This window comes from Crinia signifera, chromosome 6, assembly GCF_055691185.1.
Source record: "Crinia signifera chromosome 6, ASM5569118v1, whole genome shotgun sequence".
Taxonomy (NCBI): Eukaryota; Metazoa; Chordata; class Amphibia; order Anura; family Myobatrachidae; genus Crinia; species Crinia signifera.
Window position 1 is genome coordinate 95,801,788 of NC_139222.1, and position 18,019 is coordinate 95,819,806.

Genomic DNA, 18,019 nt, shown 5'->3' on the forward strand with positions numbered 1-18,019 from the left:
TGGGTAACCAATCAGATTCTATTATCTTCTAGAAGGTGCTAAATAATTAGGAATTACAGACTGATTGGTTGCCCATAGCAACATCCCATCTTCAATAGAACTCCCATCTTAGTAAATAAACCCCGTGGTGTCAAAAAGGTAGGTATTGGGAATGGGTGCAGTATGTGAGGTGCGGACCCACTTGTCTACCGTATCAACTATAGATAAGATGTGGACTGATAGGCGTGAGTGTGAGGACCAAGTTTGAGAAACACTTGGTTAGATGCGAGTAAAAGCAATGTGCAGCATCAAGTATATCCCTTTTTTTATAACAAAAATCTAATTTATTCATCAATCAAGGCCTCACAAGTATCCTTCAGAGCCTGGACTTAACTAGAGTCGTGTATCACAACCTCGGTCATCAAAGCACATTAATAGGGAGAATTACTTTTGGGATTCGAATGGGCATTTTTCTCCAATTTTCATCCAGAAATTTACTAAACTGAAAAATCAGACGATTTTACTCATTTATGAATGAAAATCATGGTAGAAAATGAAGTACTAATCAATAGACCACTGGCAGGATTTCCACAGGCACCAGGACAACTCAGACATTTTCCATCATTCGTATGAACAAAGTCGGTAAACTCGGCAGCCAAATACAATTGAATTCACCTTTAGAAAATATGAATCCTGAGAACTTGGCAGCTTAGTAAAAAAGCTGCATCCTCAGACCAAAAAAAATGAGTTGCTGATCATCCACAAAAGGTCGATCTTAGTAAATTTCCCTGTAACTGTCCAGGATATAGTGATATCTATTGCATGAGCACAGATGATACTCCTAAAGTCACCTGTGCTCAAGTATGGATATCCTTAAAACCTATACTGCTAGTTTGCCTTAAGGAGCATGGTTGGGGAACCCCAGAACTACAGGCTTTAAACAGCTACTGTGTATATTGTCCAGGCTGCTGTCAATAAAGGCTTTATAAGGCTTTTTGGATGTGGGTTACAAGCCAGCAATGGTCTAGATATTACCCACTTAATCTGGAAGGTGAGTACATTTTAATTACATAATAGTATTTGAAGCAAGTAAGAATATGCATAAAATGAAGAATGCTTGATGCTGGAGCTGGATGGCATGCTTACATTTTTTTAATCATTATTTGAATAAATTCCTCAAGCTATCATTTGCTAGACATAGACAGTTGTGCATCAGTGATGACAAGGGCCAACAGTAATTTATTTTCAGTTCTTCCCTTAATTTCTGACATATACCTTACATAGTTAATCTCAAATTGTCCTATGGCACATTTCTTCAAATTGTCTGCACAGTTGGTTGCAAGAAGGCACCTAGGCACACAGACAATTTTGTTCAACCTGTCATCACACAATACAATATGGACGGAGTGCTTAATTTCCTCATGAAAGAGGGCACTATTACCATGAGAATCCAAACAACATTGATTCATTGAATGATTGGAGCAACCCCCAAAACCAAAGCAAATGTAGATTTGTCACCAAATCAAGGCAAATCAATTTTTGTGACCTTTTCAGTCTTCGAGACCCAAGATGGTAAATGTGATTATTCACACAGGACATGGATAAGCATCACTTTCCAAAGTGCAATTAAATGTATATAGATTAAAGGGGGAGTTTAAAATAGATCCTATTCATTTTGGAAGTTTCATTGGAAACTTTACAACTTAAACTTACATTCTCCTGGATTTGAATGGGTTGTGGATCTACCTTAAAAGACTGAAGAAAAAATGATACATTAGATGTGTTTGGGTGATTCTTAGGTATCATGCCTTTAGATAAATAGAGAATGAAAGAGGATCTTCCGGTGCTCTAAGTTGACCGTTCGATACATTTCAAAGCATATTTCAGTACAAATACTGTAGTCTATTCTTTAAGTAGTGAAATCAGTGGAGAAGTTGCCCATGGCAACCAATCAGCTTTGGAGCAACATTAATCAAGTGCATTCTAGAACATTATACTTAGCAGCTAACAGGTTGCTTTGGGCAACTTCTACATTATTCTAACTGCTACATGAATAGGCCCCAATATACCATATTTACATTTTATAAGAGTAGCTGGAACTTATCCACATTTCAAAAACAACAGGTATCACTGAAGGGTGAAGATTTGTATACTTTTTTTCTACAATACAAGAAGCTATTTGCTATACATGATTTGGAGAAGGGTAATCAACAAAATTCTGACACTTGCAAAACTAGTGCTGGCCACACATCTCACCAACATTCCTCCAACTATCCAACTAGTTGGTGGGATGGAATAAAAACCTGGTACTGGATAGGAGCATATGTAATTTGTAATTAAGTCATTTGTTTCCCAAATCTGAAAATGGACAACAACTGTCACTCAGACAATAAGTATGTAAATGTAAATATAGGACTGACCCACAAGGGGCAGAACTGGGGGGCGATCACCAGGAGTGGAAATTTCCTGCAGCTGCTCAATAAACAGTATAGTTGGTACCGTGAAATAACAATAAAGAAAAAGAGACTAGAGCAGCGCACAAGTTTTGAAAAAACAATGTATAAAAAATAGTTTACGATTGGATGATCTTGAACATTATTTAATAAAACATATCACTCTATCTGGTAGACTGTTTGTGATTTGTTCCTTATTTTACCGACCACATGGAAGATTTGGTGAAGGACACTCAGACCCTACTGAGGGTGGTAACTATCTGCACTTGCATTGCATAGATCCAACAGGCGTATTATAGGAACGGACTCTCCAGCATGATTCAAATTCATTGGGTTGCCCATTATTCTTCTTAAAATTGTTTGTATTGTGTTTTACCATTTTATTATGTTTTATTACATAATGTTCAAGATCATCCAATTGTAAACTTGTTTTTTCAAAATTTGTGCGCTGCTCTAGTCTCTTTTTCTTCATTGTCATTCAGACAATATACTGTAGTTGGACCTCTTTTAAACAATTTCACTAAATGTTTTTGTCCATTCTCCTGAGTTTGGAATTTGCCCCATACACTACCAGATTTTCAGTCCAACCACACAATTAGTAGGATGGTTGGAGGAAAGTTGGTCTGATGTGTGGCCAACATTATGACTAGATAGTCAACTATTCTACTGATTATTTTGGTATTGTGAAAAAAGAAAATGTAAAGGAAATCTCCCAGGACTGACTACATGCACATCAAACCATATATTTTCTCCAACAAAAAATAAAAAAGAGAGGTAAAAAAATAAAATAAAAATCATTGCTTTGATTTTGGAAGGCGATGCAGAATTATTTCTGAGTGAACTATGTACTGGTACAGACAGATCACAAAACATGCTTAAAGCGGTATATATAAACATTATAGGAGGATATTGACCTTACTCAAATATGTTATTCATTTTGTAATGCTACACATCAATGAGATACATAAAAACCTCTTTCTTTGATTACATTGTGCCTAGCACAGTGCAGTTATTGCCATACAGTATGTTTATGGTATGTTTCTGCAAGGCATGAACCATGTTGGGTGGTGCTGGCTGTTTTTATCGCTGTTATATTTTTAGTTCTGGCCACACACCCAATGATGTCAAACACAGTCCTTGAAACTAATCAAAATCCTGTTTTGTGATTCTCATTAATCAATAAGAGTGACAGGCGAGCACTGCAAGGAAAGCAAGGGATTATGGGGAGGAAAACAAACAAACCATTAGATTTACTAGGATCATCATACCTTGCCCTGAGTGACAAACATCCTAGTTTTGGCCCTATCATAGCATGGAGGTAAAGCTCTATAACCAGAATATTTTTTTGTATTTATCCCTTAACCCTTTGAGTGCCAAGTGAATTTATCAAAATAGGTGTAGAAATTGGCAAGCAAACCTTTCTATTCATCATAATGACCTGTAATGTTTACCTTATATAGGAAATATAATCTTATTTTGCACATTTTTTATTTGAATTGATATAACAAATGTAAGCGACGCTGCCATTTTTTTTGCAGATAGTTTTAGATGTTGGCAGTCAAAGGGTTAATATTGAAATGAGACACAATGGATTATGCTGATGTTTACAGTGGTTACTGTCATTTTTACATTATTGGTGGTGTGAGGTAATTCTATCAAATCCCCTTCTGCAATGCATTACAATGTTTGGAATTCATTAGAATCTCTGGTTTAAGATTCAACTGTATGGAACAATGACATGTAGATGACATATTTGGCCAACTAGTCAAATGATAAACTGTAGGTAGGGACCTCCTTGGAGTTGTGGTTTCAGACCAACAGCTTATGGTAAGAGTTGCTATAAAGAAATTTACCTAAGGTATGTGCAAATTGGAGGTCATTCTGATTGACTCACACCGCTGCAAAATTCACAGCTTTGCAAGTCAAGTAAATGCCATCCACACAAACGAACGCCTGCCCGCCGCATGGACGCACGTTTCACCTGCATGCATGCGTATGGATGTTTTCCATTCGCAGCTTGCATGCAGATATGAAATCATTCAATGGTCGCTGACCATCTAATGATTTCTAAGGTGCTCGCAAGTCTAAGAAACTCTCTGGTGTCTTAGATTTGCAGCTACCATCTGCAGGAAGAGGGCGGGCAGCTGACATCCGGTGATGTCAGCTGCCTGTCCCCAGCACCCACGTCACGGGCGAATTGCCATGTAAATGGTCAGCATTCTCATGGGAACACCCATGAAATGCTGGGTGTTCCCATGGGCACAACCCATGTCCGCTGCCCCCCCCTCACTGATCCATACGAACGGGCCGGCGACTATACAAGTCCCACAGATGGGCTGCACATGACCAGAATGACCTCTATACTGTAATCACTAGTAGTAATAATCATTATTAGAATAAAAACAATCAGGGCATCTGAGAGGACCCTGGTGGTGCTGCTGCTCCGTATGGGCCCTTTTATCCTATATGCACAGACTTTGCAAAATGCACGCAGCCTCTGGGGCAAAACCAGACACACCCTTACCCAGGCTGAAGATGCATCTAGAAGGGGTGTTATTGCATGGACCAATAAAAAGCTCATAACCAGTCTACAATAAACCCCTGAGTCTTATCCTCCCCAACCTAATCACCATAGGTGCTCAACAGGGTTAACACATTAACTTTTTCAAAATATATACTAATGAACAATAGCTATATACAGTATCACACAACCATTTTTTATCATTACATTTTTGTTTTACAAAACATTTGTCATATTTGTAATGGACAATGAGTAATGTTCAACATTTGTAAGTAAAACAAAAAACAAGCAACTGGGCAAAACCATGTTGCACTGTAGGTGGGGCACATGTAACATTTGAAGAGAGAGTTAGATTTGGTGCTATTTTACCTGAAATCTTAGGGTGCCCACACACGGTGCTATTTTATCTTGCAATGCGATGCATGCTCACATGCACATCACATTGCAAGGTACAAAAAATATGTGCAGCACATACTTTTTGGCCTAGACAGCATCGCATCTAGTTCAAAACGCACGCTGCTTTAGAATATCTTGACCTCAGACTGGGGCAAAGGTTGATCTTTCAGCAGGACAACTACCCTAAGCACACAGCCAAGATATCAAAGGAGTGGCTTCAGGACAACTCTGTGAATGTCCTTGAGTGGCCCAGCCAGAGCCCAGACTCGAATCCAATTAAACATCTCTGGAGAGATCTGAAAATGGCTGTGCATGGAAACCTGATGGAGCTTGAGAGTTGCTGCAAAGTGGAATGGGTGAAACTGCCCAAAGATATGTGTGCCGAGCTTGTGGCATCATATTCAAAAATACTTTTTAGGGTATTGTGCATAGAATTATGAGGGACATATTGTGGAATAAGGCTGCAACATAAAATGTGGAAAAAGTGACGTGCTGTGAATACTTTCTGCATGCACTGAGTATATATATATATTATATATATATTTTTTTTCAGACACAAAGTCATTTGCTTTTTTTTTTTTTACAAACTGTTCCAACTTGTTAAAGTAAAAAAAAAAAAAATCAGGAATATACAATTTTATCCATTATGCTTGAAACTTTCCAGATTAGACAGATATAATTTAGTTCTTGATATCAGCCACCATCCACTGCCAACATTTATTTAAAAATAAAATAATTAGCTGAAAATTCTTAGGAAATTCTTAGGAAATTCCATATTTATGAATGTGGGCCTAAATGATACATTTAGAATTAACAAATGTTGGGAGATATGATTGCAAGAAATCCTATTAAAGAAATGCTCAATGAGATGTCACTAAAACCAGTGGCGTAACTCTAGCACCGCAGCCCCCGCCACCGCGGGGGGGCGCTGTGCATGTGGGGGCACCGGGGGCTGCGGTGCTATAGATACACCCCCCCCCCCAATCCCCCGCAGACTTACCTATCCCGCTGGTCCCGGCGGCTCCGTTCTTCTGCTGAGGACCACCACAAAATGGCCGCCCCCATATAGCACACAGTTCTCTGAATCTGAGTCTGCTGTATGAGGGCGGCCATTTTGTGGTGGTCCTCAGCAGAAGAAGAATGGAGCCGCCGGGACCAGTGCGATAGGTAAGGCTGCAGGGGATTGGGGGGGGGGGGGTTGTTGCATGGGCGGCAGGGCGGCTGGGGATTGGGGGTGCTTGGCGGGCGGCGGCGGGGGGGCGCCCAAAACTTAGGTACGCCACTGACTAAAACTCCTTTCACACTGAAGTACTGGCACCAACCCGGGTCTGGCCCAAGATACTGAACACTATAACCCGTGTAAAGCTCTTCATACTGCACATTGGACTCGGGATATTCCTGTGGTTACCCCTTTCACACTGAACCCATGTCTGCCTTTCAAAATGTGTAAGTCCGAAGTACACTTTTTTTTCCCCACACAAATATGATGTCATGAAAAGTGGGTGGTGACTGCCATTTGCGAGTGTCCCTGATCAGCCAACCAGCTCCTTTTAGCATGACTCAGGTCAATTAACCTGTATTGTACTTGTACCTATCGCACAGGGGTTAAAGGTTCAGTGTGAATGGGGTATTAGTAGTGACAGGATGTGGCATGTGGCAGTAGGCGTGATAACATCTGTTACATCAATGTGCAATATTACATTCAAGGATGATGAGGGCCATATTCCAAAGCCAATTGCATGCAAATATGACAGTCACTGAGTTGCATGCTACTTGACTGCAAAACCACTTGCAGGTGAACATATACTAAGTTTACCGAGGGCACAGTGATGCAGCGGAAAGCTGTGCAGAGTAATAAATACTGTAATAGATACTGTGCGTGTAATAAGTCTGTTTTCAGACAGATTTTCAGTGCAATCTGACAATGCTGACAGTGACGGATATTAAATTAATCATACAGACAGAGGCAGATAGAAGGTAATAATAATAATAATAATATGTGCTATGGAACAGGACACCTGCCATAGAATGTCATGTTAACCAGATACCGTAAATCGAAACAAATGTTACCTTTCTCCAAAATGGCTTGGGTCTTGTTGCGGGTTCTTTAGCTGCTTTCCTAGCATCCTCTGAGGCTGTGATCTGTGATGGGACATCAGGGGATTTAGGGTCCTGAATTAGTACCTGCTCTGGGTCCAAGCTCTCTGAGTTTACAGACACAACAGACTGCAATACCACAACCTACAACACAGATTAGTTATTAGTGAAGGAGTTAGATGTTAGGTGGTAATCAGTCACGTTTACTGCTATGGTATTATTCTACAGTTACATAGAAATTAGAAAATGTATTATACAGTATAATATATATATATATATATATATATATATATATATATATATATATATATATATATATATATATAGTATTATAATATATATAGCAAGCCTAAAAATCAGGAAGATTAGTAGGGGCAGTGATGCTATACAAGTAACTCAGTTCTAAGTCCTCTGTATTCACATGCCTATTAGTAGCCCAAATCCTTATACCAATAGTATGAAGATAAAATAAGTGAAGTATAATAGGAATTTAATCTCCAACTCCTCAGCATAAGGGAATGGTCACCTGCTGGGCCCCAATGCATGTCAGATCTCAGTCTTTGTGTTAAGATGAAATAAAAGGTGACCTATGGAGAATTATTTAATGCTCAGTGCAACCACTAATCACAATGAGTGCACATGCCAGAGATAAGATTAATAATGTCCTATAACGAGTATGCATATCATAGATGATGAAGGTGTATGATATACATCCACGCCTAGTATTCATGGATGGGAGTCTTCTTTGCCAACCACTGCTCCAGTCTCAATTAAATGTAGGGAAAACTCAAGACTGGAGTAGTGGAAAGTGACCGTGGATCCCACACAGATTAGCCATTTGTAACAATATATGGTACTTGTGTATTATCACGGCGCCCATCGCATCGCATCACATTGCACTAATTAAGGTATGCGATGGCATGCGAATCGGGTCCCATTTGAGCCTTTCCCCGGGCGTGAGTATACAATTTTAATATCGCGTCGATAATATTATAATGGCATGCGATGCGTCGCGATCATGCCCGATTTGGGCTTATTCCCATGTTAAATGCCCCCCCAGACCCGATTTTTAATTGTATACCCACCCTGATGGGTAATGACTATGTTAAATGCCCCCCATTGTTAACGGCAACCCAATATTAACGCCACCCCGAAGCGTGGTGAGCGCAGTGAGCCCGCGAGGGGCGGCGGTACGCATCCTCCGACCTTTTCATACCCCCACTATCTACGTCGGCGTGGAGTTAATTTTATACAGTGTGGCGAGCGCAGCGAGCCACCGAGCCCGAAGCGTGGCGAGCACTCGTGGAATATATGTGAAGTCATCCGCGTCCCCTCGCGGGGCTCGCTGGGCACGCCACGATTCGGGCTCGGGGGCTCGCTGCGCTCGCCACACTATATAAAATTAACTCAACGCCGACGTAGATAGTGGGGGTATGAAAAGGTCGGAGGACGCGTACCGCCACCCCTCGCGGGCTCACTGCGCTCACCATGCTCAGGTTGGCGTTGATAGTGGGGTGGCGTTAACAATGGGGGGGCATTTAACATAGTCATTACCCATCAGGGTGGGTATACAATTAAAAATCGGGTCTGGGGGGGTACAATTAAAAATCGGGTCCAATCGCGTTGCATCGCATCGCATGCGATGACATCGCATGCGATGCGACACAATTTTTTGGTTGTACAATGCCCTACAATTGAAAAGGTGGGCGCCGTGATAATACACAAGTACCCAATATATTGCATTGTAAAATCTAAATTTTCTTATAAAACTTTTGAAACATTATTATGTTTTGATTATTCATATTTGTATATTTTCAAGGTTTAATAAACTTCCTTCCGTCTGTGCCAACGAAAGAGACTGAGGAACACGTCTAATGTCTGCGACTCGGATAAGAAATTATCAGGCTGTATTTACACTATGTATGTACACTGGTTTAATTAACAGACACACTATCTGTTAGCTGTTTAACCATTCTACGCATCTGTTTTTATCTCTAGACACTATTTCAGATCTGAGTTATGAGAAATCAATCCTATTACACTACACATATCTTACAATCTAAACTTAATTTGTTTCAATGATCGGTAGTGAACTAATTAATTAAAATGGTTTCCAGTGAAAATGATCCTCACTGATTACTACTGCTCAAGGGAACACAGTTTTTTTTAAACAGAAAGCCACACTGACATAACAACCCCTGTATGATATGGATTATGCTCCGTACAATTTGTGATTCCTAGTACAAGCCCTACATGATAACCCATAAACAGCAGTAGCCATTATTACTGTAGGTCACTGCAGTGGTAAATTCTAGGATCAAACTCAACATTCATTAATAGCTGTTAAAATATGCAATTGATGGTAGGGCAAGGCCATCCCTGAGGCAACTTTGGCAGCTACTTGTAGCACATCATGATACCCAGTGCCACAAATGCTCCTCCTTACCAGCAGAGGCGCCCAGTTGGGGAGCTTCTAAGTCAGGGATGGCTAAATCAGCAATTGTGATTGGCTGGTTGACTGCGGAAACTTTACCAGTGGACATCCAGCAGCAGCTAATAAGAATCTTATTGCCACAGTCTGGCCAAAATAAAACCCTGGGTCAAGACTGGTGGGCATGGTAGCAACTGCAGCTGCCTGTCGGCCCCGTAGCCGGTTTGAGTGGCCCACCCACCCGGCTTTGCCAGGAGTCAAGTACAGGGGAATTCTCGCGAGAGGTCGGTAGTTCTCACGAGATTCCTCTTGATCAACAGCAGCCGGACTGAGGGGCAGCTGCAGCAGGACAATTTGTAAGATAAATTTTTACATATGGCCCCTGAATGATTATTTCCCCATACAAACGGCCCTTGGCACAAAAAAGGTTCCCCACCCTGCTCTATAGCATTAAAAAAAACCACACAAAATACACTCAAACATAAAAAACACACACAAGACTTAAAAACAACAGCCTATAATAAAGACAAACATCAAATAGATAATATACAGTATACAGTAGATCACAAAATAAGACAACTTTAAAAAAAACTCACCACAATCAGTAATAACTTTCTATCTTTCTCCTACTACTTTGATAAAACTTTCTCCTCTTCCCCTATATTACTCACAAACTCAAAAAGTTAAAGAGGACATAGCCCTCTGTCTGTTTCTATGATGTGAACTGAATGGAGTTTTCAAAAACAAATAGAAAAGCACCTTTAATGAATATGAATAAAAACATTTTTAATCCACAATGGCTCTGCCAGATACTGCCACCACATAGAACTACACGGAGCGGTATTTTACTTCAAATCTGACGGGCATCAATGGCGGATTATGGTTAGAAATGTAAAAAATGCTATAAATTACACTTGAAAACTACTATCTATCTGTGGTGGGTTCTAAAGATCTCTAATTAGTGTATTTAGGCCCTTATTCTAGTTGATTCGGAGAGATGCTTATTTCGGACAGGAACCGAGTGTTCTTTTCCCCGCCTACCATACGGATCGCTCACACCGTCCGAATGCGGTAAGATGCTGAGTGAACGGGCTGCAAGTGCATGTTTCATGTGAACACCTCCCCCATTTGTGGGAACCTCCCCCATCCTCCGATGGTCGCCAACCATCGAATGATGGACCGAGGGGTCAGGCAACACCGAGTGCTCCAGACCACGTGGACATTTTTCCATATGAAAGCAGGGATATGGGCAGGCAGCTGACATCCGGCTATGTCAGCTGTCCGCCCCCCACACGTGCGTCACGGCCGCATTACCATACGTACGCCCAGCAGTTTCATGGGAACGCCCATGAAACGTGGGGCGTACGCATATGGTAATGAGCTCAAACAGCCCTTCACGCCCCTCTCCACCCCCTGCTTGGATGGTTCCGTACGATCATTTTCTGCACGGACCTCAGTAAAGGGACATAAGAGATGCTTTATGTAGTACAGACCCTAATTCATACTTACGTTGCTACCACTCGGCTGTTGCTCATCCTTTTTTGTCTGTAACATAAAAATAAATAAATAAATTATTGCAGTCATAATGCTACAAGGTATGGTAAAATAACAGTCATTTACACAGTTTAGTAAGTTTTAAACAACATAATGGAATGGAAATAAACACGATTGTTAGAACTTTGGGTTAAACCTATGGAACAGTAGTTATTTATTTTTACTATTTAAGTCCAGAAATACCTTCTCAAACGGACTATTATTAAATTGTTGCTGCCAGTTCCAGACATACAGTGCACCTACAATGGTAAAGAGTTAAGTGTAACATAGGAGTCTCTCTTTCTGATGTAAGCGTTTACATACAATGGGAAACATTAAAGGACCACACAATTATTCAGCAAATCACTCCTTAAGGAACTAGTGACATCACTAAACCATGCTGTTAAATGTAAAGATATTTGTGAAATTTTAAATTTACCAAAAATGCCAAGAGAAACCTGGGACTCAAAATTGACACCACATATATTGTATTAATTAAAGTCTGATTTGTGTTACTAACTGTCTAAAATTACCCACATTATGTTTATATCATTACTTCAGAACCAATTGCAAACAAAAATATAATTTTAAATATCAAATGAATATTGAATATGCAATGATGTTAATAATAATAATAATGTATTTTAAAACATCATAGACTTTTAACTTCTGGTTCTGATTTGGGACCAAAACAGAAAACAGTAAGTAACGATATGGAACAAGCCATGTTGCGATGCATTTACATTTTCGTTGTTTTTTTTGTTTTTTTTGCATGCAGGGTAAATACTGACTGATTTTGCATGCAGCATACATATTGGCTTCTTTTGCAGGTAGCATACACATGCTGGACAGCTTAATTTTTACAGTCCAGTTTGGATTTCAGTTTAGGCACTTCCCTTACACATCTAACCTTCTCAGCACGTTACAGTTAATCCCACCTGTAGTCAAGGTGCTCTTTATTTGTGTTTTGCACCCAACTCAAAATCAGACCCTAAGTAACGAACCTTCTAATATGTTTAAATGTAATTATGTTTTCAATAGCCATTAAAACAATAAATGTAATGGTGCACAATTTACCACAAACATAAGATATATGAAATCTCGCTTTCAAATTATACATCAATTAAGCAATAATTGAAGTGTAGTTATGGTATTAATACACCTTGGTCTAAATGATGGATTGTCAGTTTATCAATAGCAGTCACAGGAACACCTTTCATCACACATGTAATTACGTCTTCTACAGTTGTTTTCCCATTGCCTTTTTTGTAATTGCACAATAAGTTAATTATAAATGTTGACAAGTAGACTCACGACACCATGAAATGGTGTCCTGAGGAAAAATTATTTTATTGACCATTGAAGTCTTTTAGAAGCAATTAGATACAAATTCCATTGAACGGTGAATAATCGGGAAAAGTTGGGTATAAATAAAGATTATACAAAACAAGGTAATTATTAGTTTGTGGTTATTACAAATCTGATGGTGTGATACTTGTTAGTATAATGAATACTAATAAGATCAATTAAAACACAAATAGGAGATGGAGAGATGACCTTACACGGATTAGTGGGTCAGCATAGAAACACTGTGCCACAGATAGTGTGGTATGTTACAACTTGCTCTCTGTTGCAGAAGTGTTTCCAGTCTTGCCAGAAATACCAACCTTCTGCCTAAACAATCTGCTAAGTGTCCCAGATTTGGGGCTCTCAGACTTTCTCAGTCCCTTATCTGCTGTCTCTGCAGTTTGTTGCACTGCGCTCTTGGTTTTCTCCTTTTTGGAAGATGATTTCCTGAGACCTCCATTTTCTTTTTTCTTTTAGTCAGAATTGGAGAAGATACAATGGTTACATATTATTCCCTCAGACACCTATTTTTCAGATTTTAAAACAGAGTAAAATTATAGTAATGGCTCATTGTTCAAAAATCCTGGTTCGTATGTGGATTAAGTCTACCTCTTGTGGCATGCCGTATTACCACCCCCTCATAGAATATACAGACATCCTCACTGTGGGCTGATGCAGGGCTAGATGTACTAAGCACTGAAGAGTTATAAAATGAAGAGTGATAAACCGCCAATCAGCTCTTACCTGTCATCTTTTAAACACAGCATGTGACATGGAAGTTGGAGCTGATTGGCTGGTGGTTTATCACTCCCATTTTATCACTTTTTAAGCTAAGTACATCTGTCCCGCAGAGAGAAATACACCCATTTGTGTACAGTGAATTATGTAATAATGCCCTGTGCTGTCTGGAAAGGTGGGGGCACTCGGCGGGGAGCTTCATTGGAATGGGATGCGCGAGTGGGAAGAAGGGCAGGGAGACAGTGGGGTGAGCTCCTTTGAAAGGGGACTTCCAGCAGGGGCTGGTGGTTGTCGATCCGACCACCAGACCCCCGGTAGATGGCCGGCGCTCCATCTGTATACATATTATCTGTTGGTGATCACGGTTACGTGCAGATACATAAGTGATCAGGACTCGCCAGCACTGACAAAGTGGTCATGCTGAATGAATAAAGATCACACTCACATTTTCCATACTGCCACTGTTTATACACATACTGTATACAAAGGGTTGGAATAAGAGCCTCATGGGCCTGGAGCTGGAAATGTCCAAGGGCCTATTATGAAAAGTGGAGGGGGTGACACCAATTCCATGTAGCTTGTAGAACCCATACACTATAAGCCCCAGTGTCTCCAAACAATTGAATAAGTTTGTGTGGAAAATAAAACAATACATTGTAATACTTATAATTTATGGCCAACCATGTGGCCAGCTAGTGATCATCATGCTGTCATGCTGATGGACCTATTTTTATGTGGAGGCCTTGAGCTGCACCTCCATCCACCCCATTGTTTATCTGGCCTTGTGTATACACAGTAAGTGGTGCAGTTCTGGTGATCCATGTCAGTAGTAATATAGGAAATTGAATGTCACAGTAAGCTGGCTGCAGTATATTACATGGTTATTACTCCACTCCACCAAGCTCCTTTCTTTCCTTTGTTCTGCTGCCAGCTCAGCTGATCTGTGAGGGCGTGCGGATGAAAACACTGTGGCAGTGTTCATGAGTGAGATGCACTGAGCATGTATCAGTGCTGGCAGGAGAACAGGGGACAGGAGAACGTGGATTTGCCCTCACAGCATAAAAGTGACATTGTGTACATAGCTACATTGTAATATGACAAAGAAATATTATTCTGCAGTTGGCCACTGTGTCTGGAACTTAGGATGACAGCTGTATGGAATGTAAGATAGGCCAATAGTATGTCCCAGGTTGATACATTCTAGAGATGAGAAAGAGGAAGACAACATTCTGCATTATCTTCTCATTTAGCCATTCTGAGGATTTGTAGCGTATGCATATTTCTAGGACAGTTACAATAGGTATGCCCCCGGGACATGTATCTTTTAAACGCTGGCAGTCAATATTGAGAACATTGACAAAGTACTATTAATCCCCATGGATGTCTTGTATAGGGCCCCTACAGTTACACTAGCCGAGGCAGGTAGGCTGGTGAATAAACGTTCATTTGTGACTGAACACATTAGGACTAGAAATCAACATCAGTGTATCGTTTCTGTGTGTTACATAACACATGCTAACATATAACACAAGTTCATGATACAACAATTGACATACGAGGCTGGATTAATAAGTACCCGTGTTTAAGGATAGGTGGCGTTGCTGAGGAAAGTTGGTATTACTATCGTGTACTGCCATCTTCTAAACAGCGCCATACCAAATTAAAATTGATTCATAAGTTATTTTTTTTTCCACCAGGACAATGCACCAGCTCCCTCATCCAGAATTGTTGTAGCCAAATTGCATGAATTGCGCTATAAATTGTTATTTTTTTTCCTGCGAGACACGTTTTCAGGTTAAGGAACCAGAGGCGTAGGGAGGGCGGAGCCACCGGAGCTCCTGCTCCGGGCGCCGATTGGTGGACTGGCGCCGCTGGCCCGCCACCCCTCCGCAAATGATCCCTGCAATTATAGCATCTTCTTCCAATACTTATGACTGAAGCTGCTGCTGCTGCTCGGGCAGGCTCAGTCATCTGTGATGACTAGCAAGCCCCCGCCCCCCCCCCCCCCCCCCATCACACCCTGTATGTACCCACCACCCTGATAATAAATGCCTGTCACCCGCAGTGCATTACTGGGAGGGGGAGGCTGCTGATCAATGACCTCCAGCAGAAGGCTGCTTCCGTTCTCTGTAGTCTGCGCAGAGACTGGAACACGAGCAGCAGTGTCAGAGACTGAGGAGGGAGACAGAGGAGGGGGACTGACTGCCTGGCAGGGAGATTTGTCACACAGAGGACGAGACTGCATCACAGCCAATGCGCCTCCTTCCTCCGCCAGGGCAGTCCGTCTGATACTGCCGACTGCAAGTTGATCTCTATGCACTTGAAGTGCTTCGTGCCCTGAAAGGGTTAAGGTACTGCCTCCCTCCCTCCTCTCTCCTTATCTGTACACCTCTCCAGCCCTAGTTTTATGCTTTATTGGGCTCTGCATTTAGAGGTCGGGGGTTATGTGCCCAGGAGAGCTGCTGCTGTATACGGCAAGTTATTTATGAATACCTCTGTGCCTGTAGCCATCTCCCAGACAACTGCACATACGTAGCTCCTGCACAAGCCTGGCACAGAGGGAGTGGGGTCTGAAAGTTTAGATAACATATGCTAAACTGCAGCCAGAATTTAGCAGAGTTAAGAACATTTACTAGCAGCCAGCAGCACTTAGGTATGATGTCCTCTCCAGGGCCATCTTAACAGCATTATGGGCCCCCGGGCAAAGAGGTGCAGTGGGGCCCCTACCTAAACAACTAGCGCCCCGGTGCCGGGGGGGGGGGGGGGGGGTGGGTGGGTGGGTGGGTGGGTACCTGTCGTTCACTGGCAGCACGCTGATTGGCTGAGATCAGCGTGCGCCGTGCTGCCAGAGTTTTCACACTAGAAGCGCTTCCGCATAGCCCGGCGGATAGCGCTCGTGATTTTTTAATGGACTGCAGGGACCCCCGCTGCCTCCGCCGCCAGATTTAAATAGGCAGCGACGTATTACAGGTACCCGGGCGGCACAAAATGCCGCCCTCCAGTGGCCGGCGCCCTAGGCAAATGCCTAGATTTGCCTAGTGGTGGCGCCGGCCCTGCTTATATAGCACAGCATATTCACTTGCGCTTTACAATAGGAGACAGTGATACAACAAACTGGGTATTTACAGTCAGACAAAGGTATGAGGGCCCTGCTCACAAGCTTACAATCTATCAATTGATTTATTATTATGCAGCAAGCATATCACAGCACCTTACAAAGGGCCTGATTCAGTTGTGGATGCAGACATTTGCACAGTTTATTTCTGTGCAGTGATTTATTAGTAACAGCGGACGCAGATACTGAGTGACAGGTACAGTAGTTTCTATTTGAGGGAGGGGATGGGGGCTGGTTTGTCAAACGCAGATGTGTTTCAAACATTAATTTGCAGTTGCACTGGCTCCAGCATCTTTGTTCTGATGGTTATTCTAAGCAACAATAGGGTTGCTCATATGTTTGATGTTGGCAATGTTGCATCTTTTATACTTAAGTGGTGGATTTGAGAGTGCAACTGCACCCAGCCCAACAAGATAAACTTAATAGAGGGAATATTTATCATTTCAGAAGCTTATTAGTGTATTCTATGCTTTGGTAACCAGTTTATTTAAAAAAAAATATCGAAACATCGGTTGATATCGGTTAACATCGGGTTCACAGTACCAATGTTTAAAAACATCATTTGACCGATGTTTTCGTTCGATGTCCCATCCCTAGCAGAAGCCACACTCTCACTTACTCACATGAGGAAGGGTCAGGGTGCCGGGAGCCGCGTCGCGTGGTGCTGCAGTGGTGGAGCCTAGAGGTGACCGTGCACAGCGTGAGCGCACATGAGGTGCCACAGGGCTGAGGGCAGGGCAGGGCACTGGGCAGGGGCCAGGGCAGTAGAACGAAGAAGCAGCCTGCAGCAGCCCGTCTTCTGACACCACCTTGGTCACGTTGCCGACAGGACTGCGCCCGCCCTGCACAGGATTAGTGGGAGAGTGGGAGGGGTCGCGGTCACGCGGCGGCCGCGCTATCCAATTGCGGGGAGGCGGCCACTGCGTAACAAACAGCATCTCCTCCCATACTCCAAGTCCCAGTAATGCTGTGCGGTGCGGTAGCTGTTGGGTATCGGCGGCACCCGGGCACCGCACACCACACATACTGTGACACTGTCTTGTTGTTGCGGCCGGACTCCGGAGGGGGGGGGGGTGTTGGAAGGCTTTGGGCCCTTAACGCTGTGGGGCCCTAGGGCAACTGCCCATAAAGGCCATGCGTTAAGACGGCCCTGGTCCTCTCTCTTCCCCTTGCAACACTATACCCTCAGTCTCTCTGCAAGTAACTTGCTACACTCCCTCCTCCCTGGCTGCAGCAGCGTCACTCCATCTCAAGCGCTGGCTACTCCGTCCCAAGCGCTGGCTGTAGCCTGGGGAGGAGGCTGACTGCTGCTGGCTGCCGCCCTGCTGTGCCTCCTGCCCTCCTCAGTTTGTCACACATCACATCAAGGTGGATTTTAGTTTTTAAGTAAAGTCTTATGGAGCACTTTT

General features: G+C 42.4%; 1 protein-coding gene across 14 annotated transcripts in view; it reads right to left on the bottom strand.

The window, feature by feature from the left end:
- BCAS1 (brain enriched myelin associated protein 1) overlaps nucleotides 1-18,019 on the bottom strand; it is an 80,054-nt gene that overhangs the window by 45,691 nt on the left and 16,344 nt on the right. For 6 of the 14 annotated variants that reach the window (XM_083146520.1, XM_083146512.1, XM_083146523.1 and 3 more), the window contains exons 4-7: nucleotides 13,078-13,227; nucleotides 11,387-11,422; nucleotides 7,420-7,590; nucleotides 1,693-1,734 (exon numbers count right to left, since the gene is read on the bottom strand). In XM_083146520.1, coding sequence (XP_083002646.1) covers nucleotides 1,693-1,734; nucleotides 7,420-7,590; nucleotides 11,387-11,422; nucleotides 13,078-13,227 — 399 coding nt within the window. The remainder of the gene's footprint in view (nucleotides 1-1,692; nucleotides 1,735-7,419; nucleotides 7,591-11,386; nucleotides 11,423-13,077; nucleotides 13,228-18,019) is intronic. The other 8 variants (XM_083146522.1, XM_083146514.1, XM_083146519.1 and 5 more) reach the window with 6 other exon arrangements.